General features: G+C 37.0%; 1 protein-coding gene across 3 annotated transcripts in view; it reads right to left on the bottom strand.

Moving 5' to 3' along the window:
- Positions 1–1,640: 1,640 nt before the first annotated feature.
- C1QTNF7 (C1q and TNF related 7) overlaps positions 1,641–18,310 on the bottom strand; it is a 137,351-nt gene continuing 120,681 nt past the window's right edge. For all 3 annotated transcript variants that reach the window (XM_032633750.1, XM_032633749.1, XM_032633751.1), the window contains exons 2-3: positions 9,277–9,522; positions 1,641–3,621 (exon numbers count right to left, since the gene is read on the bottom strand). In XM_032633750.1, the coding sequence (XP_032489641.1) occupies positions 2,990–3,621; positions 9,277–9,514 (870 nt within the window). In that variant the 5' untranslated portion in view covers positions 9,515–9,522 and the 3' untranslated portion in view covers positions 1,641–2,989. The remainder of the gene's footprint in view (positions 3,622–9,276; positions 9,523–18,310) is intronic.

The following is an 18,310-nucleotide window of genomic DNA, read 5'->3' as shown; positions in this document are numbered from 1 at the left end:
TGGCCTTGTAGAATGAGTTTGGGAGTTTTCCTCCCTCTGCTATATTTTGGAAGAGTTTGAGAAGAACAGGTTCTCTAAATGTTTGATAGAATTCGCCTGTGAAGCTATCTCGTCCTGGACTTCTGTTTGTTGGAAGATTTTTAAACACAGTTTCAATTTCAGTGCTTGTGATTGGTCTGTTTATATTTTCTATTTCTTTCTGGTTCAGGCTCGGAAGGTTTTGCTTTTTTGAGAATTTGTCCATTTCTTCCAGGTTGTCCATTTTATTGGCATAGAGTTGCTTGTAGTAATCTCTCATGATCCTTTTTATTTCTAAAGTTTCAGTTGTTACTTTTCCTTTTTCATTTCTAATTCTGTTGATTTGAGTCTTCTCCCTTTTTTTCTTGATGAGTCTGGCTAATGGTTTATCAATTTTGTTTTTCTCCTCAAAGAACCAGCTTTTAGTTTTATTGATCTTTGCTATCGTTTCCTTCATTTCGTTTTCGTTTATTTCTGGTCTGATCTTTATGATTTCTTTCCTTCTGCTAACTGGTTTTTTTTTTGTTCTCATGTGCTTTTGACTAATGTGTTCTTTCTGTATTTTATCAATCTTTGTAAGTGGCTTTAAATCCTTTGGATCTGAAAGTAGGTTTTGTAATGAAAAACTTTTAAGAGATAAGTAAGTAAACAACATCCAAAAATGAATGCATTAAAGGTTCATGATCATAAGAAAATTTAAATTACGTAATATTCTTATGGGTTTTGACTGTCTGCAATGAATTCTCCATTTTCAGTTTCTCCAGCAAATCCCATAGTTTTCAAAGGGCCCATATTTTGTTGTTCCCCACATTAGCTTCTTCTGTTGGCTGTTTTATAAAATGGTTTATAGTTTGGAATTCCAGGTTCAGATGCTATTTAGAGGTAGGTGACTATCTCAAACACCTCTTCTCTCTCTTCTTTGTCTAATCTTTATTGACCTTGGTCTCCCAGATACATGTCCTGACTCAGAAGGAGAGGAACAAGTGGTTAATGCATGGTGGGCATAGGAAGATGAAGAAAGCAAGATAGATCTGCAAGATGGGAGAAGGAAGTATTGCCCTTATGTACAGCTGCTTGATCATTGTAAATTTCACCCTTGATATTAGTAGCACCCAGCTCTGGAACACACAGGGGTTTCACACTTTCTTATGAATAAACTCCCCAATCCTCAGGTAGACAATTGAGACTTTTGAAATATGGCCTATGGATTCTTCTTTTTGGTCTCTGCTCTCACTTTCATGCTTTGTCCCCATTGTTCCCTCTGTTGGACATGCCCTTTCTCCATTTTGGCCACTCCACTTCTTATCTGTCACTCCAGGCCAAGGGGGCAGAGATTTCCCTAGTTGTTTTCTCTTACATCCCAGTTTTGGAGTTAACATGTTCCCCTCAGCATTCCTTCTAAAATATTTTGTCTTTATCTCCAGTTTAAGCACTTAGCATATTTCAGCATGTTTATTTCCAGAATTCTAGGTATTTGTGTTTGTGTGCATGTCATTTCCTTTCTTATGTCCTTAGAAAGTTGACGGCAGGGGCTGCTCTATATTCATCTTGATGTTGCTCTGCCTTCACAGAACCCAATGTGATGATTCACACATAGGAGGCATTAAATGATATTTATTAAATGAGAGAGTAAAGAGAGGAATACATGGAAGGAGGGTCAGATGATGCCAAAAAGGAGGAGCAAGAGAACACCATTACTATCAGCCAAGGGAGTGTGGGTGAGAGTATTATGGGTGAGATTGAGGAATTGCAGTTCAGTCGTGAACAAGATGTTGACACTAAGAGAAAGTGGAACTAAGGTATGTGTGAAACTGAAGAGACAGCTATTTGCTTAGATATTTGGTCACACCCTCTTCTCCTCCTGTTCACTCCTCCCATCAACTTATTCATAAATCAATGGTCATATGCTTTGCTTTTTTTGAATTTAATACTTGGGAAATCCATGAGAAATAATGTCTTACTATAATGTAAAGTAGTGCTCTTATCTGTGAGAAAGCTAAGAGGACAAATATATGTCCTGGGTAAACATCACAATAAAGAATTTAGGAGAATGATCTACTGACTGGTCTCTGTAACTTGTTTCTCTTCATTTCCATTACCCCTCCCAGGGTATCTCTAGATTTTTCACCCATTCCTGATGGTGTTTGAGGATGAGATGGGGAGAATGCAGCTTCTGAATTCCTTGTTTTATTTGCATACCTCCCACCTACTTAATAGTATACACTTAGCACACATAATGTCCTTCCATGTGTAAAATCTTCTCTGCCTCCCACCCCCAGGAACAGATGCCTCCAGCATCCAGTCACTTTATTTGCCATGGTGCTCATTACACTGAACTGTGAGAGTGTGCTCATCACACATTAGCCTGTATGAAGGTACAGATATTGTTTTAAATCATTAAATCTGACCCAACATCAGAGTGTCTGGCTCATATGGGCTCATTAAAGAGTTGTTGAGTGAATATATACAAGCATGAAGGAATGAATAATATAGTAAAATAATCACTTCTCTTTAGCTTGCTTGAAATTACTTGGCTTCTCTTACCTTTGGGTTTTTACTTTTTGAGAATTGTCAAGGACTTTGGGATGTTATGACTCTCTTAAGTAACAGGCAAAAATGTAATTGTATGAAGATTTAATGATATAATATCATTGCCAGCTGGTTTTAGCACTCAGGGAATTTAATAGAAAATTTGTAACATTGTCTTTAATTTGTTTAAATATTTATGAACATCACTTTTGAGAAAACATATCTGGGGTTATTGTTTTATAGAATTCATTTTGGTGTGGTTTCAATGGTTTGGTAGTTCAATGTGTTTTAATAAATTCTGCTAGAACTATCTGTAAATTCTCTGGAATCTGAGTGGGTGTCTTTTTGGATCTCATTTCTGCTTGTCCCACCTTCCACGGCCCCAGATTAAATCAGTGTGTCTGCCACAAGGATCTTGGGACATTCAGACCAGCAGTCCTCATCAGAGCTCATCATCTTCTGATATGGAGTCTAGATAATCTGTGTCAACATATAGGAGAAATCCAGAGAACAAACTGTCTGCCCAACCTGGATCCGAGAAGAGGCCATTCTGGTCAGCGAAGAAGATCTCCAGCCAGACTTCATCTTCTGGCTGCAGATAGATGACTGTGGACCCCGAAGCCACGTCATGGTTTCCTGTGTTGGCATCAAAGGTCTTTATCCGGTACTGCCCATTGTGTACTAGCCCAATTGCCAGATGCTTATTTGCCAATGTGATATCATAAGAAAAGTAATAGATTCCTGGGAAAGCACAGATGAACTTCCCTGTTGCAGGGTTGTAGTGCTCTCCTTCATTGAAGAGGACCTTGTTAAATATAATTGGTAATCTTTCTTCTGGGTAGCTGGTTGTGATGCCAACAGAAAAGGCAGATTTGAGCACGATGCTTCCACATCTACAAACACCAGGCAGCCCTGGGTCCCCTTGCTCTCCTCTGTCTCCCTTTGGTCCAGGAGGCCCAACAGGACCTACTTCTCCTTTTTCTCCCTCAGGTCCCGTGGGTCCTTTCTTCCCAGTCTCTCCTTGGTCCCCTTTCTCTCCAGCAAGGCCCAGTGGTCCAGTCTTACCTCTCAAACCTTCAAAAAGAGTTTATAGTTTAATTAACAGTTTCTGTAAATATAGAGTCACAAACAACATGCCCACATACCCTAAATTGTTTTTCTCAGTCAACTTTCAACAGTATACTACTACATAATTAATATTTAAATAAATCACTGATGCACTAAAATGGAAATAGAAAAATTTCATCAAAATGTCAAGAAAATTTTCCTGAATATGTAAGAAATCATTTAAAACCTGATTAATTTAAAATAAGTAACCGTCATTTTGATGACAGATTACCTGCTGCTAAATTAGACACATATAGATAGTTATCTCTATAGGAGGAATTCAAGGAGCATGATATTATTCCCCAGAGTGAGGTCATGGGGGAAGACAGAACAAGATGAATCCTTAGAGGCTACTTAGTCTTATGTACCATTCTACTTCTATCAGGATTATTAATATTGGGTTGGCCAGAAAGTTTTGTTTGGGTTTGGAAAAACCCGAACGAACTTTTTGGCCAACCCAATAAAACGTTAAAGTGAGATTAGCTCATATTTATTGAACATTTACAATGTATCAGGGTCAATGCTTTAGGTGCATGCATTATCTTCTTTAAGCCCTGCACAACTTTATGAACTAAGAATTATTATTACTTCCGCTGTAGATGAGAAAACTGAGCCATGGAGAAATTAGTTTGCTCAAGGAAACAGAGCTAGGGAGTGATGGAGCTGTGATCTGAACTCATGCCTGCCTGACTCTGGCATCTGAACATCTGGGGCAGTGGCCAGAGTGTCATTTGTAAAGTGCACCACAGTAAGGGCTCTTCAATATGTCATGATAACCAAACAACAGTGACTGCCACCACTGTGCAGGAGTTCATTTTTGAAGGAGAAAACTGAATCCCAGAAGGGTGAAGAAACTTGCTTCAGTAGCAAGACTAGGACTGGAATCCAAGTCTTAGCCTAATGATGTTTTTCCTTCATCAAAATGCCTCTTACTTTTGGGGCTGAAATAAAAAACCTTTCATTCTTTTTGGCTCTGCAGCTAAATGGTTGTATTATTTTAGGCAAGTCCTTTACTTTCTCTGGGTCTCCATATTTGTAGAAAATACATAAGGGCTGTGAAAGGATTTCAACAAATTCAAAATCATCATACTGGAATATTTTCTGTTTGTTCAGATATTTATATCTACAGGTCAACCATAGGCTAAATGTAGAGAAATTGTGACCATGGGTTGAAAGTGATAAGCAAAATCTATTTAATTTTTAAACCTTATATGTAATAACAGTGACTTAAAAGCATAAAAAATGTCATTCAGTTTTATGGCCAAATCCATTCCATAAATATTTTCTTGAAAAGTATCCAAATGATTGGTAATTTGTAATGCACTTTTGTAGTCAGGGAAAGCATATTGTTGTTATATTGTGTACTTTTACTCTTAACTATGTATTTGTTCTCAGGAACTTTTATTAAGCTAAACCTTTTATCTTGATAGTGCTTTGATATCATTTATTTGAATATTACACATACATCAATGTATGAATTTGATCATTTTTCAGTTATTTGGCAAATTTAGCAATGAAGTGTTCTGGATAATACAAGTTTCAGGAGAATTAAAGCTTTACCCTTAAAACATCAAGTAGTTTGTTTCAGTAATTTTAGAAAGAGGTTGTGTAATAATTTATGATGCATAGAAAATGCTAATAATAAATGTAACCCGTTTTTGGTGACTAGGATCAGCATTGTTACTGGTCACAGGACCATCCTCCAGCTCTAGATGACTTTTGTTATTAAGTCGAAATTCCACTAGCCCCAGCCAAAACAAACTGGTATTTATTTCTGGAAATAAGGACATAATAGTCTAATCTTTCAGTGTTTGTTTCTTTTTGGTAGAAATGAACTATGAATACTATTTTACTATTAAATTAACTTTTGAATCAAGGACTACAACTTATACATTGTTATTTTATTTTCAATAGGAGCTAACTTTTGCTGTCTTCACCAGTGACTGATGTATCAATAAAAAAACATTTTGGCATCAGTAACAATTTCTGCCATTAAATTTCATTATGCACTGAAATTTCTTTGCCTCTATAACTTTGGGCAAGTCACTTATTGTCTTAGTTTCAAATGCCCCGTTTGTACTATGAAGAAATTGGATCTAAGTTCACTCTAAAGCCATTGGGAAAGTAGTAAACAGTGACTCAGTAGACTTGACAAGCCCTAATTCAGCCATGGATTAGTTAGGTGACTGTGAAGAAGGGGCTTTACCTCTCTGACTTTAGTTTCCCAGTTCTTGAAATGAAGGTGTTGGACTAGATTGCTTGAGGTTTCATCCTCTTGAAAATTCTTTGAGACCAAACCGTAAATACTAAGATGCAATTTTACAATGCTAGCCATGAAAAGATCTTTATAATCTCAACACTTGGATCTCTATAGCTATTTAATATTTTGAACTGCTGAGAGTTAGATAATCAGGGACTAGTGGTAATAATTTACAGTAATTCTTTCTGTTTGCATGAAGGATTTACCCTTGTGATAAAAGCCAATTAATGAAGAATGGAATGAAGGGATAAATCATTCCCCCTCCCTATTCAGTCAGACATATGCTGGGTAGAGAGGAGAATTATGGAGTGTTAATCTATGCTTAGATACTGAAGCTTAGAGAGAAAGAATTTCTTCTTAGTTCTCCACAAAACAAGCTTACAAGGATTTTTTTCTTCAGTGCCATTTCTTTTCTCCATCCATCCATCCATCCATCATATATGTATGTGTGCATGCATACATTTATCTAAACCATCTAATACTGATTGGTCATCCACTACATGCCAGGCACTGTTCCAAGGGCTGAATGCCATTGACATGAATGACACCTGTCCTACCCTCAAGTTAGCTGTGATGACATATTATGTTGTGATCTGCAAATATGGGCCATAGCTAAGTTCATGAATATCCAAAGCCATATAATGAAGTAGAATAATCTGTTCATGAGGTGGTTCTAGTGTTATTTGAAGATATTTATATGGATGTGCATTCGCATTAAATTTTAAAAATATGCTACCACAATAATTGCTATAGACCCGTGAGGGAGACAGATATTTTTACAGAAAATTGATAATTCAGTATAATAAACTCTGTATTTGTAATTTAGAGGAGGGAAGTTGGAGAAGACATATACTTGACCTTGCCAGGGGGTTGAGGTGGATGTGGTAGGGATGAATGAGAAGACATATATGGTATTAAAGGGGAACAGGAAGCAGAAGCTTCCAACCAAGTTGTGTCCAGTTCCAGCCACATTAAAAGCTAATTCTCAAAGCCACAGGACTCTGTTATTGTTTGTAAATGAGGTGTGCTTCTCTTCATTGACCACAAAGGCATTCTTACCTTTCTTAGCTGTCGTATATCCTTACTTGTGTATATGTATCAATATATATTGGATTTAAATAACTAAGGTTGGGAAAGTCTTTTTTACTTTTGAATCTCAATTTTGTCATTTGTAACATTATTATTATTATTGATTATAATTTTAGCTAATAAGGTTATGGCTGAAATTAAGTACTAAATGTAAAATTGCTGACACACAGTAAGTTCTTAATGGTGATGATGGTGATGATGTTGATAGTGACATATTGTAATCATGTGTTTCCATATTGGCCTCCCCCACCCAAATGTTTGCTTATCAAGTCAGGGACAATGTTTTGTTCATGTTTGCATTCCCTAGAACAGTGTTCTCAACTGGGGGCAATTAAACACTGCCCACCAAGGGAAAGTTGGCAATGCCATAAGACATTTTGGTTGTCACAATTGGTGGGGGATGTCACTGACATCAAATGGGATGCTGCTAAATGTCATTCAATGCACCAGATAGCCATCCCACAGTTAATAATTATTTGGACCCAAATATTATCAGTGTGGAGGTTGAGAAACACTGGTTTAGAACAATACTGGAGAGCAAGAGGTGCACAAAAATATTTGTTGAATGAAAAATGCATGAATGGATGGATGAATGAATGGATTGATGAATATGGGGGATAGCTGATCTCATATATGGTTAAAATTGTAGCAGTTACAAACATTCAATTTGCTCTGAATACATATCCATATACATATCTTTAAATAACACTAGAACTACCTCATGAAATGGATAGCTCATTTCTAGTTTATTATATGGCTTTGAATATTCACAAACCTAGCTGAGACTAATATTTGCAGATCACAGTGTAATAAATAATAACAGCAAACATTTATGGAATGCTTACTACATGGCACTTATTCTATTGAGTACTTTGCATGTATTATCTTCCTTAATTTCACAATGACACTTACTACCCCCAACTTACAAATAAGGAAACCGAGGCTCAAAGAGGTTTTCTTCTCAAGGATGCTGTTAGTAATTGAAGATGTCATGTCTTTCTGACTCCAGTGAATGTTTCTGTGACTCCTACATTATTGCTTCTAGACACAATAAACTGAAAGGGCCAGTAATATCTAACTATGATCCTGGTGTTATTATTATAGGATTTCAAACGTATTCATGATCATGATACAGCAGTAAGAGTGTTCATATGTGCTACCAAATAGAGCCTTTGAAAGATGAAATGTAAACTCCAAATGAAAAGTTCCTTATCTGATGTTGAAAATTTACCTAAAGGTACTTTATCTAGTGTTGATTAAGGGTCATAGATTCAGTAGCTTCTTATTTGCCAAATATTTTCTGCATGATAAATTCAGCAATGAATTGGTATCTAATCTTCTGAATATATATTATGATATTGTTTCATATAATACCAGTAAATCACGTGCAATGACTAGAGATGTATTTCTTAGATCTACTGACTTTTTCTTCCTGTCTTTTGTTCCACATTTTACACTCAGAAACTTGTTTTCAAAGATTGATTCCACCCAAATTTTCCTCTTTTAGGGTTAACACAGCCTTACTAGAGTTTCAATTCAGTTTACTTTGAAGGATTGCAGAATCTGGCAAGCTTCATGGGCCAATTTATTTGTGGGGAAAAAAGTGAAAATTACTGAAAGAGTAGGACACAATTGTGTTGCTGTAAAGAGCAATATGACATCTATATTTCAGCTGCTACAGGACAGGTGGGAGAGTGTTGAACTAGGAAATGTAGGCTATACAGTATTATTGTCATTTCCTTTGTGACAAGTAAGCCTTTTGTGTCTTTGTTAAGGATATGAGTGCAGAGCAGGATGGCCCCTGTGCTTTTGGCTCCTAGTTCCTGCCTCTCCTTCATCTCTCTGTCTCCTCCCCATCCATCTGTCTGTCTATCCATCTATGCTGTCTCACATGCAGCCATTGCCCGCTGGCTGTACCAGCCCAGAGGTCACGGACATCAGATGTTCTAGATGACTCCAGCTCTGCCAGTCACTAGACATGCACTTCCATCTTCAGTAATTCATTTAATCATGCTACCGCTCTGTGTTCTCATGTATAAAACGTGATCACGTCCCCTTGAAAGAGTTGTCACTACGATGCAATGAGAATGCAGGTAGAGGGTTTAGAGCAGTATCTGAAGCATAGTGAGGACTCAGTAAATTGTTACGATTAATGAAGGTGAAGTTGAGAAGGGATTTAAAGGGCAATTCTCATTAGAAAAAGCAACAAAACAAGGGAGTGATTTTCAGGTGGGGGTGACAGAGGGTTTTTTTAATGGAACTTCATTCATTACCTGCAGCCCCCTTTTCACCTTTCTCTCCTTTCCTGCCGTCTCTACCATCTCGTCCTGGAAGGCCGATCCGACCATGGGGCCCAGGGGAACCATTTGCTCCAGGGGGGCCTGGAGGTCCAGGTAAGCCAGGAATGCTACAGATATATCTTGGGGAGTAGCTGTCTCCTTTGAACTGATTACCCCGAGGTTGTCCACTCGCACAAATGGCAAAACTTGTAACATAGAGCAAGACAAACATCTTTGGCTCTGGAAGAGAAACACACGGACATAAATGCACCCTCTTAGGTGGGGTTTTTGGCATAACTGAACATGAGAATGGACATTTGCAAAAATTCACCCCAGGGCTCACCTCTCCATGTGTGTCTAAATACCCTGTTTGCCCTAATAATTCCATTGAAAATTATTAGCACTTTATTGATAGAGAGTTCTCAGTGCCCCACACAAGGGTTGGTGGAGATGAAGTCAGTGAAGATTTTAAAAAATCCAGAATAAATCACTTTGTTGCATTTGCATTTTCTTTTCTGCAGGAATCAATGGTGGACTTTGAAAAACAATGTTTTGCTTTTGCAAAAGTACACATTTTTAAAAGGAAAATTAGAGATGCAAATGAATAAGATAAACATTAAAGTTATTCTCACCACTCACAGATAATTACTCTTTACATTTTGACGTATACATCCTTCTGGTGTTTTCTTCCTATGCTACGAAGAAAAGTGATGTTATGACATTCCTGCAAGTCTTTAACTTTTTTTCACTTAACAATATATCGTGAGCATCTTTCCATGTCAAAAATTATTCATAACATTAAAAAATTGTTGCATTTGCCTCTACTATCCTTTATGTACAACATTCCCCATTATAGACATTTGCTTCCAGTTTTCTGCTAGCATAAACACCATGATAGATAGACATCTTTATATCTAATCTTTGCATGCTTCCACAGTCGTTTTCTTAGAATTTATAGGCTTTTTAAAGCAAGAGAAAGGAAGTGACATTTCCAGGAAAATCATGTTTTTCATTTGAAAATCATGTGTAATGCCAATTAGTGTTAATTGGAGTACTGTGCATGTCCTGAGTGGAGTTGTCTCAAACTTTAATTTAAAATCTGCAGGATATAATGCCCTACTGTCCCATTAAGCTGTTAGCACTGGGGCTCAATTAAAGAGCTGAGTGAAATTAAATCACACATGTTGCCACATGGTCTGAGTGAAGCAGGCAACAGATCTCTTCAGCTCTGATCTAATGGGATTTGGTTTTTCCCTCCACAAAGCCTGGCCACTGAGGATGATGGATCATTTATTAGCATCACATTTGGCATATAGGCTGAGAGGTGTGTAGTGTAGGCTTGGGACACTTGATTTTCTAGGCTAATGTCTTAGAGCTATCAGCATCTTGGGTGGGAGTATACATGTGATTCTGGGGTGGTATAAATGAGCAGTTATTGCATGGTTGGACCTATGCTTTAATAAGAAATCTGTGGAAACAACCTAAAAGTCTATCGACAGATGAATGGATAAAGAATATGTGGTATATATATATATATATATATATATATATATATATATGCATACACACACACACATACACAGTGAAATATTAGCCATAAAAAAGAATGAAATAATGCCATTTGCAGCAACATGGATGGACCTAGAGATTATCATACTATGCAAAGTAAGTCAGAAAGAGAAAGATATGATACCATATCAAATACCATATGATATCACTTATATGTGGAATCTAAAATATTTTACAAATCAACATATCTACAGAACGAAAACAGACTCACAGACATAGAGGACAGACTTGTGACTGCCAAGGGAGAGGGTGTAGGGGAGGGAAGGGTTGGGAGTTTGGGATTAACAGAGGCAAACTATTATATATAGGATGGATAAATAACAAGGTCCTACTGTATAGCACAGGGAACTATACTTAATATCCTTTGACAAACCATTATGGAAAAGAATGTGAAGAAGAATGTATATATATGTCACTTTGTTGTATAGAAGACATTAACACAACATTGTAAATCAACTATACATCAATAAAATAAAAAAAGAAATCTGTACAATGCTTAATGTATATGCCTTGTGTACACTTGCCAAAAGGAGATAATCATAACATGTGGGAAAAGCAATTGGATAGAGTTTCTTTTTTTTTTGACAGCCACATCAGAAAATTAACCAGCACACTGTACCACTTTTATAGCACCCATGAGGAAATTGTAACATCTTGGAATTAGATCCAGAAATTTGCCAGAGCATAGGAATGACAAACTGAGAAAAACATAGTGTGCACATGTAGTTCAAAATAAGTCTGATTCCTAGAAATCTAATTAGTGAAAAACTGAAGCAACTTATCCAAATATAGGCTCTGTATCCTTGACCACATCTCCATGTTACCAGTGCCCTTACCCCCCCACCAAAAAAAATCAAAGAGAACATTTTTCTATGCCCTGTCTGCTTATAGAACACAAACTCAAAATTATTTATCTTATTACTCATCTGGGATTAAGGCACGTTCTGAAAAGCCCAGCAGATCTGATAAACATTCCAGCCCTTCCAAAGGTGCCTCAGATGAAAGAAAATGGAAAGAATCTTTTATTCAAACCCTTGTCAGTTAAAACAAGACAGAATGATTAAATTGCTAGATCTTCCACCTTGCAAAAAACTGATTAGAGGAAGCTTTGAGAAGGGATTTAAAAGAGGAGAACAGATACTTATAAGGAGGCTTTTAACCAGACATGGAATGCGATGCTGTAGCTGAAGCCAGGAGCTGGTCCTAAGAGGGACTTGAAACGATCTGGTGAGAAGGTGCTTCAGGCAGTGGCATCTCAGACACTGGCGGAGTTGCTGAGAACACACATGACAATAGTTGGGGATCAGTCTATGAAGGAGCGTGTGGTCAGAGTTGAGGTTATGATGGATAGAGGATGCAAAAATTTTAAAGATGTGCTTGGGAGAAGGATGTTAATATTTCCAAGAGCCAGGCAAAGGTACTCAAATAAAGAATAAATTAAAACAACTGAAACAAAGATATTCATTGAACAAATGGTTTGCAATTCTTTGACAAATGCACTAGAATATTGTCTGCACAGTAGTTTAAATGCTGAAAGCATTCCTAGTTAGAATACTTTGAAAGGCACTCAGAATGGTTATCCATTAATAATCCTCATCAGAATTGAGGGACGAGGTGTTGTGGCACCTGACCTGTGATGATGACATGATGGTGAGTGGCTTGGGTTGAGGCTTGGGACTCAAATCATCAGGATGACAAAGGGGTGTGGGTTATAATGGAAAACTACAGTGGCATTATCTTGTAATGGTTCTTCATTTCATTTAAAAGTCAAAAGCCTCGTGGTACATGGTCTACAAGGCCCTACTTGATTGGTTGCCCACCTTTCTTACCTCCCTGACTTCATCTTCTACTCTCTTCCCACTTCCTCATCATCTGTCACACTGGATTCCTTGATGTTTCTCGAAGATGCCAGATACGCTCTGCCTTAGGGCCTTCACACTGTCTCTTCCCTCTGTCTGGAGCTCTCTTCTCCAAGATGCCTACATGTCTCCCTCCCTCATCTGCTTCTGCCTTTGTTCAAACGCTACCATTTCATTAAAGCCAACCTTCACCTCTTCATCTAACATTGCAAACGACCTTCTCCTATCCATGACGTGCCCTCTTTCTGTTCTATTTTTTTCTATTCTCCATTGTACTCATCATCCTCTAATTTACTAAATTATTCTTAATTTTATTACGCTTTTAAATTTGTAAATATCTCTATCTGATAGAATATAAGCTTCATGAGGACAGGGATCTTTGTGTTAGCCATTGATGTCTCCAACCACGTAGAATAGTGTTTAGCACAAAAAACTCAGGCTGAGGGCAAAGGAGATTTTGGGGGCGGGGAAGGTGTGATTTTTGTGGGAAAAAGACTAGATAGAAATTATGGAATATGAGAATATTACAAAAGAAAGAGGAAAGAGAGAATTTAAAGAAATATTCCTGGGGTCTATGGGTCCCTTTTGCAGTATCTGTTTGAGAAATACAGATAAAGGATTTAAGTTGTTTTAACTTTGTATAGTCTAAAGTGTATAGACTAAAGTGTTTAGACTTTGTATAGTCTAAAGTCTAAAATATTTATTTTTATATAGATAAAACATGCACCTTCATAAAATTTAAAAAAGATGTGCAATGAAAAGGAAAGCTCTTCTCTTTCCTCTCAGTCTCCCAGACATGTAGGTTCCTTCTCTAGAGGCAATCACTGTTGCTAGTTTCTTGTGGGTCCTTCCGCCTGTAGGCATACTGTATGCAAATTCCTGCACCTTGCTTTTCCACTTAGCTTGGAGATATCAGTATATAGATAGAGCTGCCTCATTCATTTTTTGGTCGCTGTGGAATATCCATCGTAAGAATCTATTATATTTAACAAGTCACTTATTGATGGATACTTGGGACATTTTTATTCTTGTGATATTACAAACAATAGTGCGATAGATATTTATATGTATATTCTTTGCATGTGGTTTATGACATGAGCAGCAAATAGCTTTTCCCAGTTTGTTTTTTCACTTCATTCATGTATTTTAAAAAATCTTTTTATCTTGAAGACACTTTTGGAGGTTCAATTTCTTGTGTTTAGAAGGTCTTCCCCACTTCAAGATAATAAAAAGAATTCTCCCACTTTTCTTTCAATTTTATTTTCATTTTTTCACCTTTAAAATTTGAGCCATTGGAGTCTTTCTGATTAAAATGTGTGAGGTAGGGATCCAACTTTATCTTTTCAACACCTTGTATTAAAAAATCCATCCTTCAACCACTGCCCCACTCGTTTGTGATGAATTTGGTTATTCTGACTGGGAATGAACTATGTGAGTCATGGCTCTATACACATTACAATACTTTTAAACAGCTTTTTGAGATTTAATTTACACACCATAAAACTGACCAATTTAAGTATACAATTCAATGTACACCATAATCTAATTTTAGAACATTTTTAAAACTACAAAAAGAAACATACACATTAGCAGTCACTCCTCATACAAAATACTTTGAAATATTACATTGAATTATGTAAATTTATGCAGAATATGTGCTAAAATGTATTATTTTTTTCCACTAGTGTGCTCCTTTGGAGTTAGAAAATCAAAGCTCTGGAAATATTGTTAATTTGAACAGATCTGTCCTGGATGTTAGTTGTAAATGACTCTCTATCCTATTTTTCTGTAAGGATTACAAAGTAACAGATCTTTAATTTTTTTAAATACCCATTTTAAAAATTATAATACTTTGTGGTACTATAGATTTCAAAGCCTTCATGTTAATGTATATTTTGAATCTGTAAGGCAGGGATGTAGTATATAGTGTTTTGTAAATATTTTAAGTCATAAAACCCTTAGTTTTTGCTAAACTAGCTATGGAAAATACTTGGAGAAATACTGAATAAATCAGTGCAAAGATTCAACTTCTAGAAAATGTGCCCACAGTTTGAGAGCTTTCAGTAAATAACTTGTTTTTTCTTTATTATAAAATAAAATAAGCCCATGCATACATGGTCAACTAATACTTGACAAGGGAGCCAAGAATACTCACCAGGCAAAATATAGTCTCTTCAATAAATAAATGGTGTTGGAAAAAACTAGATATTCACATGCAAAAAAAAAAAAAAAAAAGAAATTGGAACCCTATCTCACACCACTCAAAAATATAACTCAAAATGGGTTAAGGACTTAAATGTAAGCCCTAAAATCATAAAACCTCTGGAAGAACACACAGGGAGAAAGCACTTGACACTGGTCTTGGCAACAGTTTTTTGAATATGACACCAAAAGCGTAAGCAACAAAAGCAAAAATAAACAAGTGGGACTACACCAAACTAAAAAGCTGCACAGCAAAAAAAATGATCAACAAAATGAATAGGCAACCTATGGGGGATAAAATTTGCCACTCATGTATCTGAGAAGAGGTTAATATCCAAAATACATAAAGAACTCATATAACTCAATACTAAAAACCAAATAATCCAATTAAAAATGGGTAAAGAATCTGAATAGACATTTTTTCCAAAGAGGACATATGAATGGACAGCAGGTACATGAAAAGATGCTCAACATCACTTATTATCAGGAAATTGAAAATGAAAAAAACCCCAATAAGCTATCATTTCACACCTGTTAGAATGGCCATCATAAAAAGACCAGAGATAACAAGTGTTGATGGGAACATGGAGAAAAGGAATACTGTACACTGTTGGTGAGAATATAAACTGGTACAGCCACTAGGGAAAACAATATGGAGATTCCTCAAGAAATTAAAAATAGAACTACCATATGATCCAGCAATATCACTTTTGGGTAGTATCTATCTGAAGGAAATGAAAATCATTACCTTGAAGAGATGTCTGTATTCCCATGAAAACTCTAATTCGAAAAGGTACATGCACCCCAATGTTCATAGCAGCATTTTTCACAATAGCCAAGACATGGGAGAAACCTAAATTTCCAACAACAGATGAATGGATAAAGAAAATGTGATATATATGTGTGTGTGTGTGTGTGCACGTGCATGCACGCGTGTGTGTCTGTGTGTGTATAAAATATACAATGGAATATTATTCAGCCACAAAAAAGAAGGAAATTCTGTCATTTGTGACAACATGGATGAACCTTGAAGGCATTATGCTAAGTGAAATAAATCAGACAGAGAAAGACAAATTATCTTGCTTATACGTGAAATCTTAAAAGCTTAACTCACAGAAACAAAGTAGAATTGTGGTTACCGGGGGCTGAAGTGTGGAGGAAACAAGGAACTGTTGGCCAAAGGGTACAAACAAAGGACCTTCCAGCTATGAGATGAATACGTTTTGAGGATCTAATGTATAACGTGGTGTCTATAATTAACAATACTGTATCATACACTTGAAAGTTGCTGAGAGAGTTGATCTCAAATGTTCTCACTACACACAAAAAATAATAATTACCTGAGGTGATGGATGTGTCAACTAATCTTATTGTGTTAATCATTTTGCAATACATATGTGTACCAAATCTTCATGTCATATACCCTAAACTTACACGTTATATGTTAGTTATATCACAATAAAGCTGGAAAAAAATTTAAAATGTAGGTGGTAGACATGTAAAATTGTCCAGCTGCTATACACAACAGTATGGTGATTACTCAAAAAATTTAATATAGAATTATCATATAATCCAGTAATTCCATTTCTGGGTATACCCAAAAGAAGTGAAAGCAGGGGCTCAAACATGTTTGTATACCCATATTCACAGCAGCATTATTCACAATAGCCAAAAGGTGGAAGCAACTCAAGTGTCCATCAACAGATGAATGGTTAAACAAAATGTGGCACATACACACAATGGAATATTATTCAGCTTTTAAAGGAAGAAATTTTTGACACATATTACAACATGGGTGAATCTTGAAGACTTTGATGCCAAGTGAAATAACCCAGTCACAAAAGGACAAATATTGTATGATTCTACTTATATGATGTGTCTAGAATAATCAAAATTGTAAAGACAGAAAATAGAATGGTGATTACCAAGGGCTGGAGGGAGGGAGAAATGACGAGTGAGTGTTTAATGAAGACAGAGTTTCAGTTGGGGAAGATGAAGAGTTCTGGAGATGGATGGTGGTGATGGTTGTACAGCGTTGTGAATGTACCTAATGCCGTAGAACTGTATACTCTGGCAAGTTTTATGTTGTGTATATTTTACCACAAAAAAACTAAGTAAAAAAAGATTAGGGGCTTCCCTGGTGGCGCAGTGGTTGAGAGTCCGCCTGCCGATGCAGGGGACATGGGTTCGTGCCCCAGTCCGGGAAGATCCCACATGCCGCGGAGCGGCTAGGCCCGTGAGCCATGGCCGCTGAGCCTGCACGTCCGGAGCCTGTGCTCCGCAATGCGAGAGGCCACAATAGTGAGAGGCCCGCGTACCGCAAAAAAAAAAAAAAAAAAAAAAAAAATAGATTAATTGGGATGTATGGAACCTACTAGTATTCTTATTACTGTGCTTTCAAGACACCATTTACTCAGTCCCCACACCACTTTTATGAAGTTGGTGCTATTATCTTCACTTTATAAATAATAAAATGGAGAGTCTGAGGGTTCAAGTCCACACAGCCCTAAAAATGGCCCAGGCAGGATTTGAACTGAGCTCTTTTGTCTCTAAACACTTGGGTTTTCCCTGACATCATGTGAAGGAAACTGTAACATTACTTCATGGCAAAGGGCTCAATTACTAATTCAAGTTGAAAACGTGTTTTGCTTGGAATTCATTAGGAGGAGGATAGGTAACCATGGAGGCCAAAACAAGACATATCCTTGGCCTGCAGGGGAAGGGATTTCACAACAGCAGGGTTTGTCCTCCTCTGGCTGCACTAGGAGTGCACTGTGAGCAAGACGGGATCAGACCTGAGCTGCTCACACCCCAGTGCCTTCTGTTTGTTCTTCCTCAGCTCTCCCTTTGGGGCCCTGGTTTTCCTCCTCAGAACAGCTTCTTCTGTTGGCCATGAAGTCCCTTCCTTCTCCTGTCTCTACTCCACCCAGCATAGCCATACAACCACATTGTGTTATGGCTAACTATTGCTTTTTCTCCACCAAAATGCAAACTCTATCACAAACATTTAGGACAAAGACTGATCTACAGTAGAGGCTCAACAAAAGTTGAATGAAGGAAAATATTCACCAATATTTATTCTTATAAACAGTTCATAATTTATAAAGCTCCATCTGCTGTATGTAAAAGGCTATGATGGCACAACAGTAATCTGTTCTAACATCTGTCAAATATTTTGTCATCTACAGAGCAATGTTAAGCCTGTATCATCTTCCCAAGGACCCTTTTGTGGTAGATTGGACAGGGAACCAATGTCCAGAGAAGTCAGGTAACTTGTTTATGGTCACAAAGCTAGTGTCAGACCAGAGATTTGAAACCAGGTCTTCAGTTTCATGGATTCTTCTTCCAGAGCCATCTGTTTAATAAACTCAAAAGCTACCATAATGAAATAGGACATT

This window comes from Phocoena sinus, chromosome 5 (assembly GCF_008692025.1).
Source record: "Phocoena sinus isolate mPhoSin1 chromosome 5, mPhoSin1.pri, whole genome shotgun sequence".
In the NCBI taxonomy this organism is placed as follows: Eukaryota; Metazoa; Chordata; class Mammalia; order Artiodactyla; family Phocoenidae; genus Phocoena; species Phocoena sinus.
This window is presented reverse-complemented; position numbering and strand designations above follow the sequence as displayed.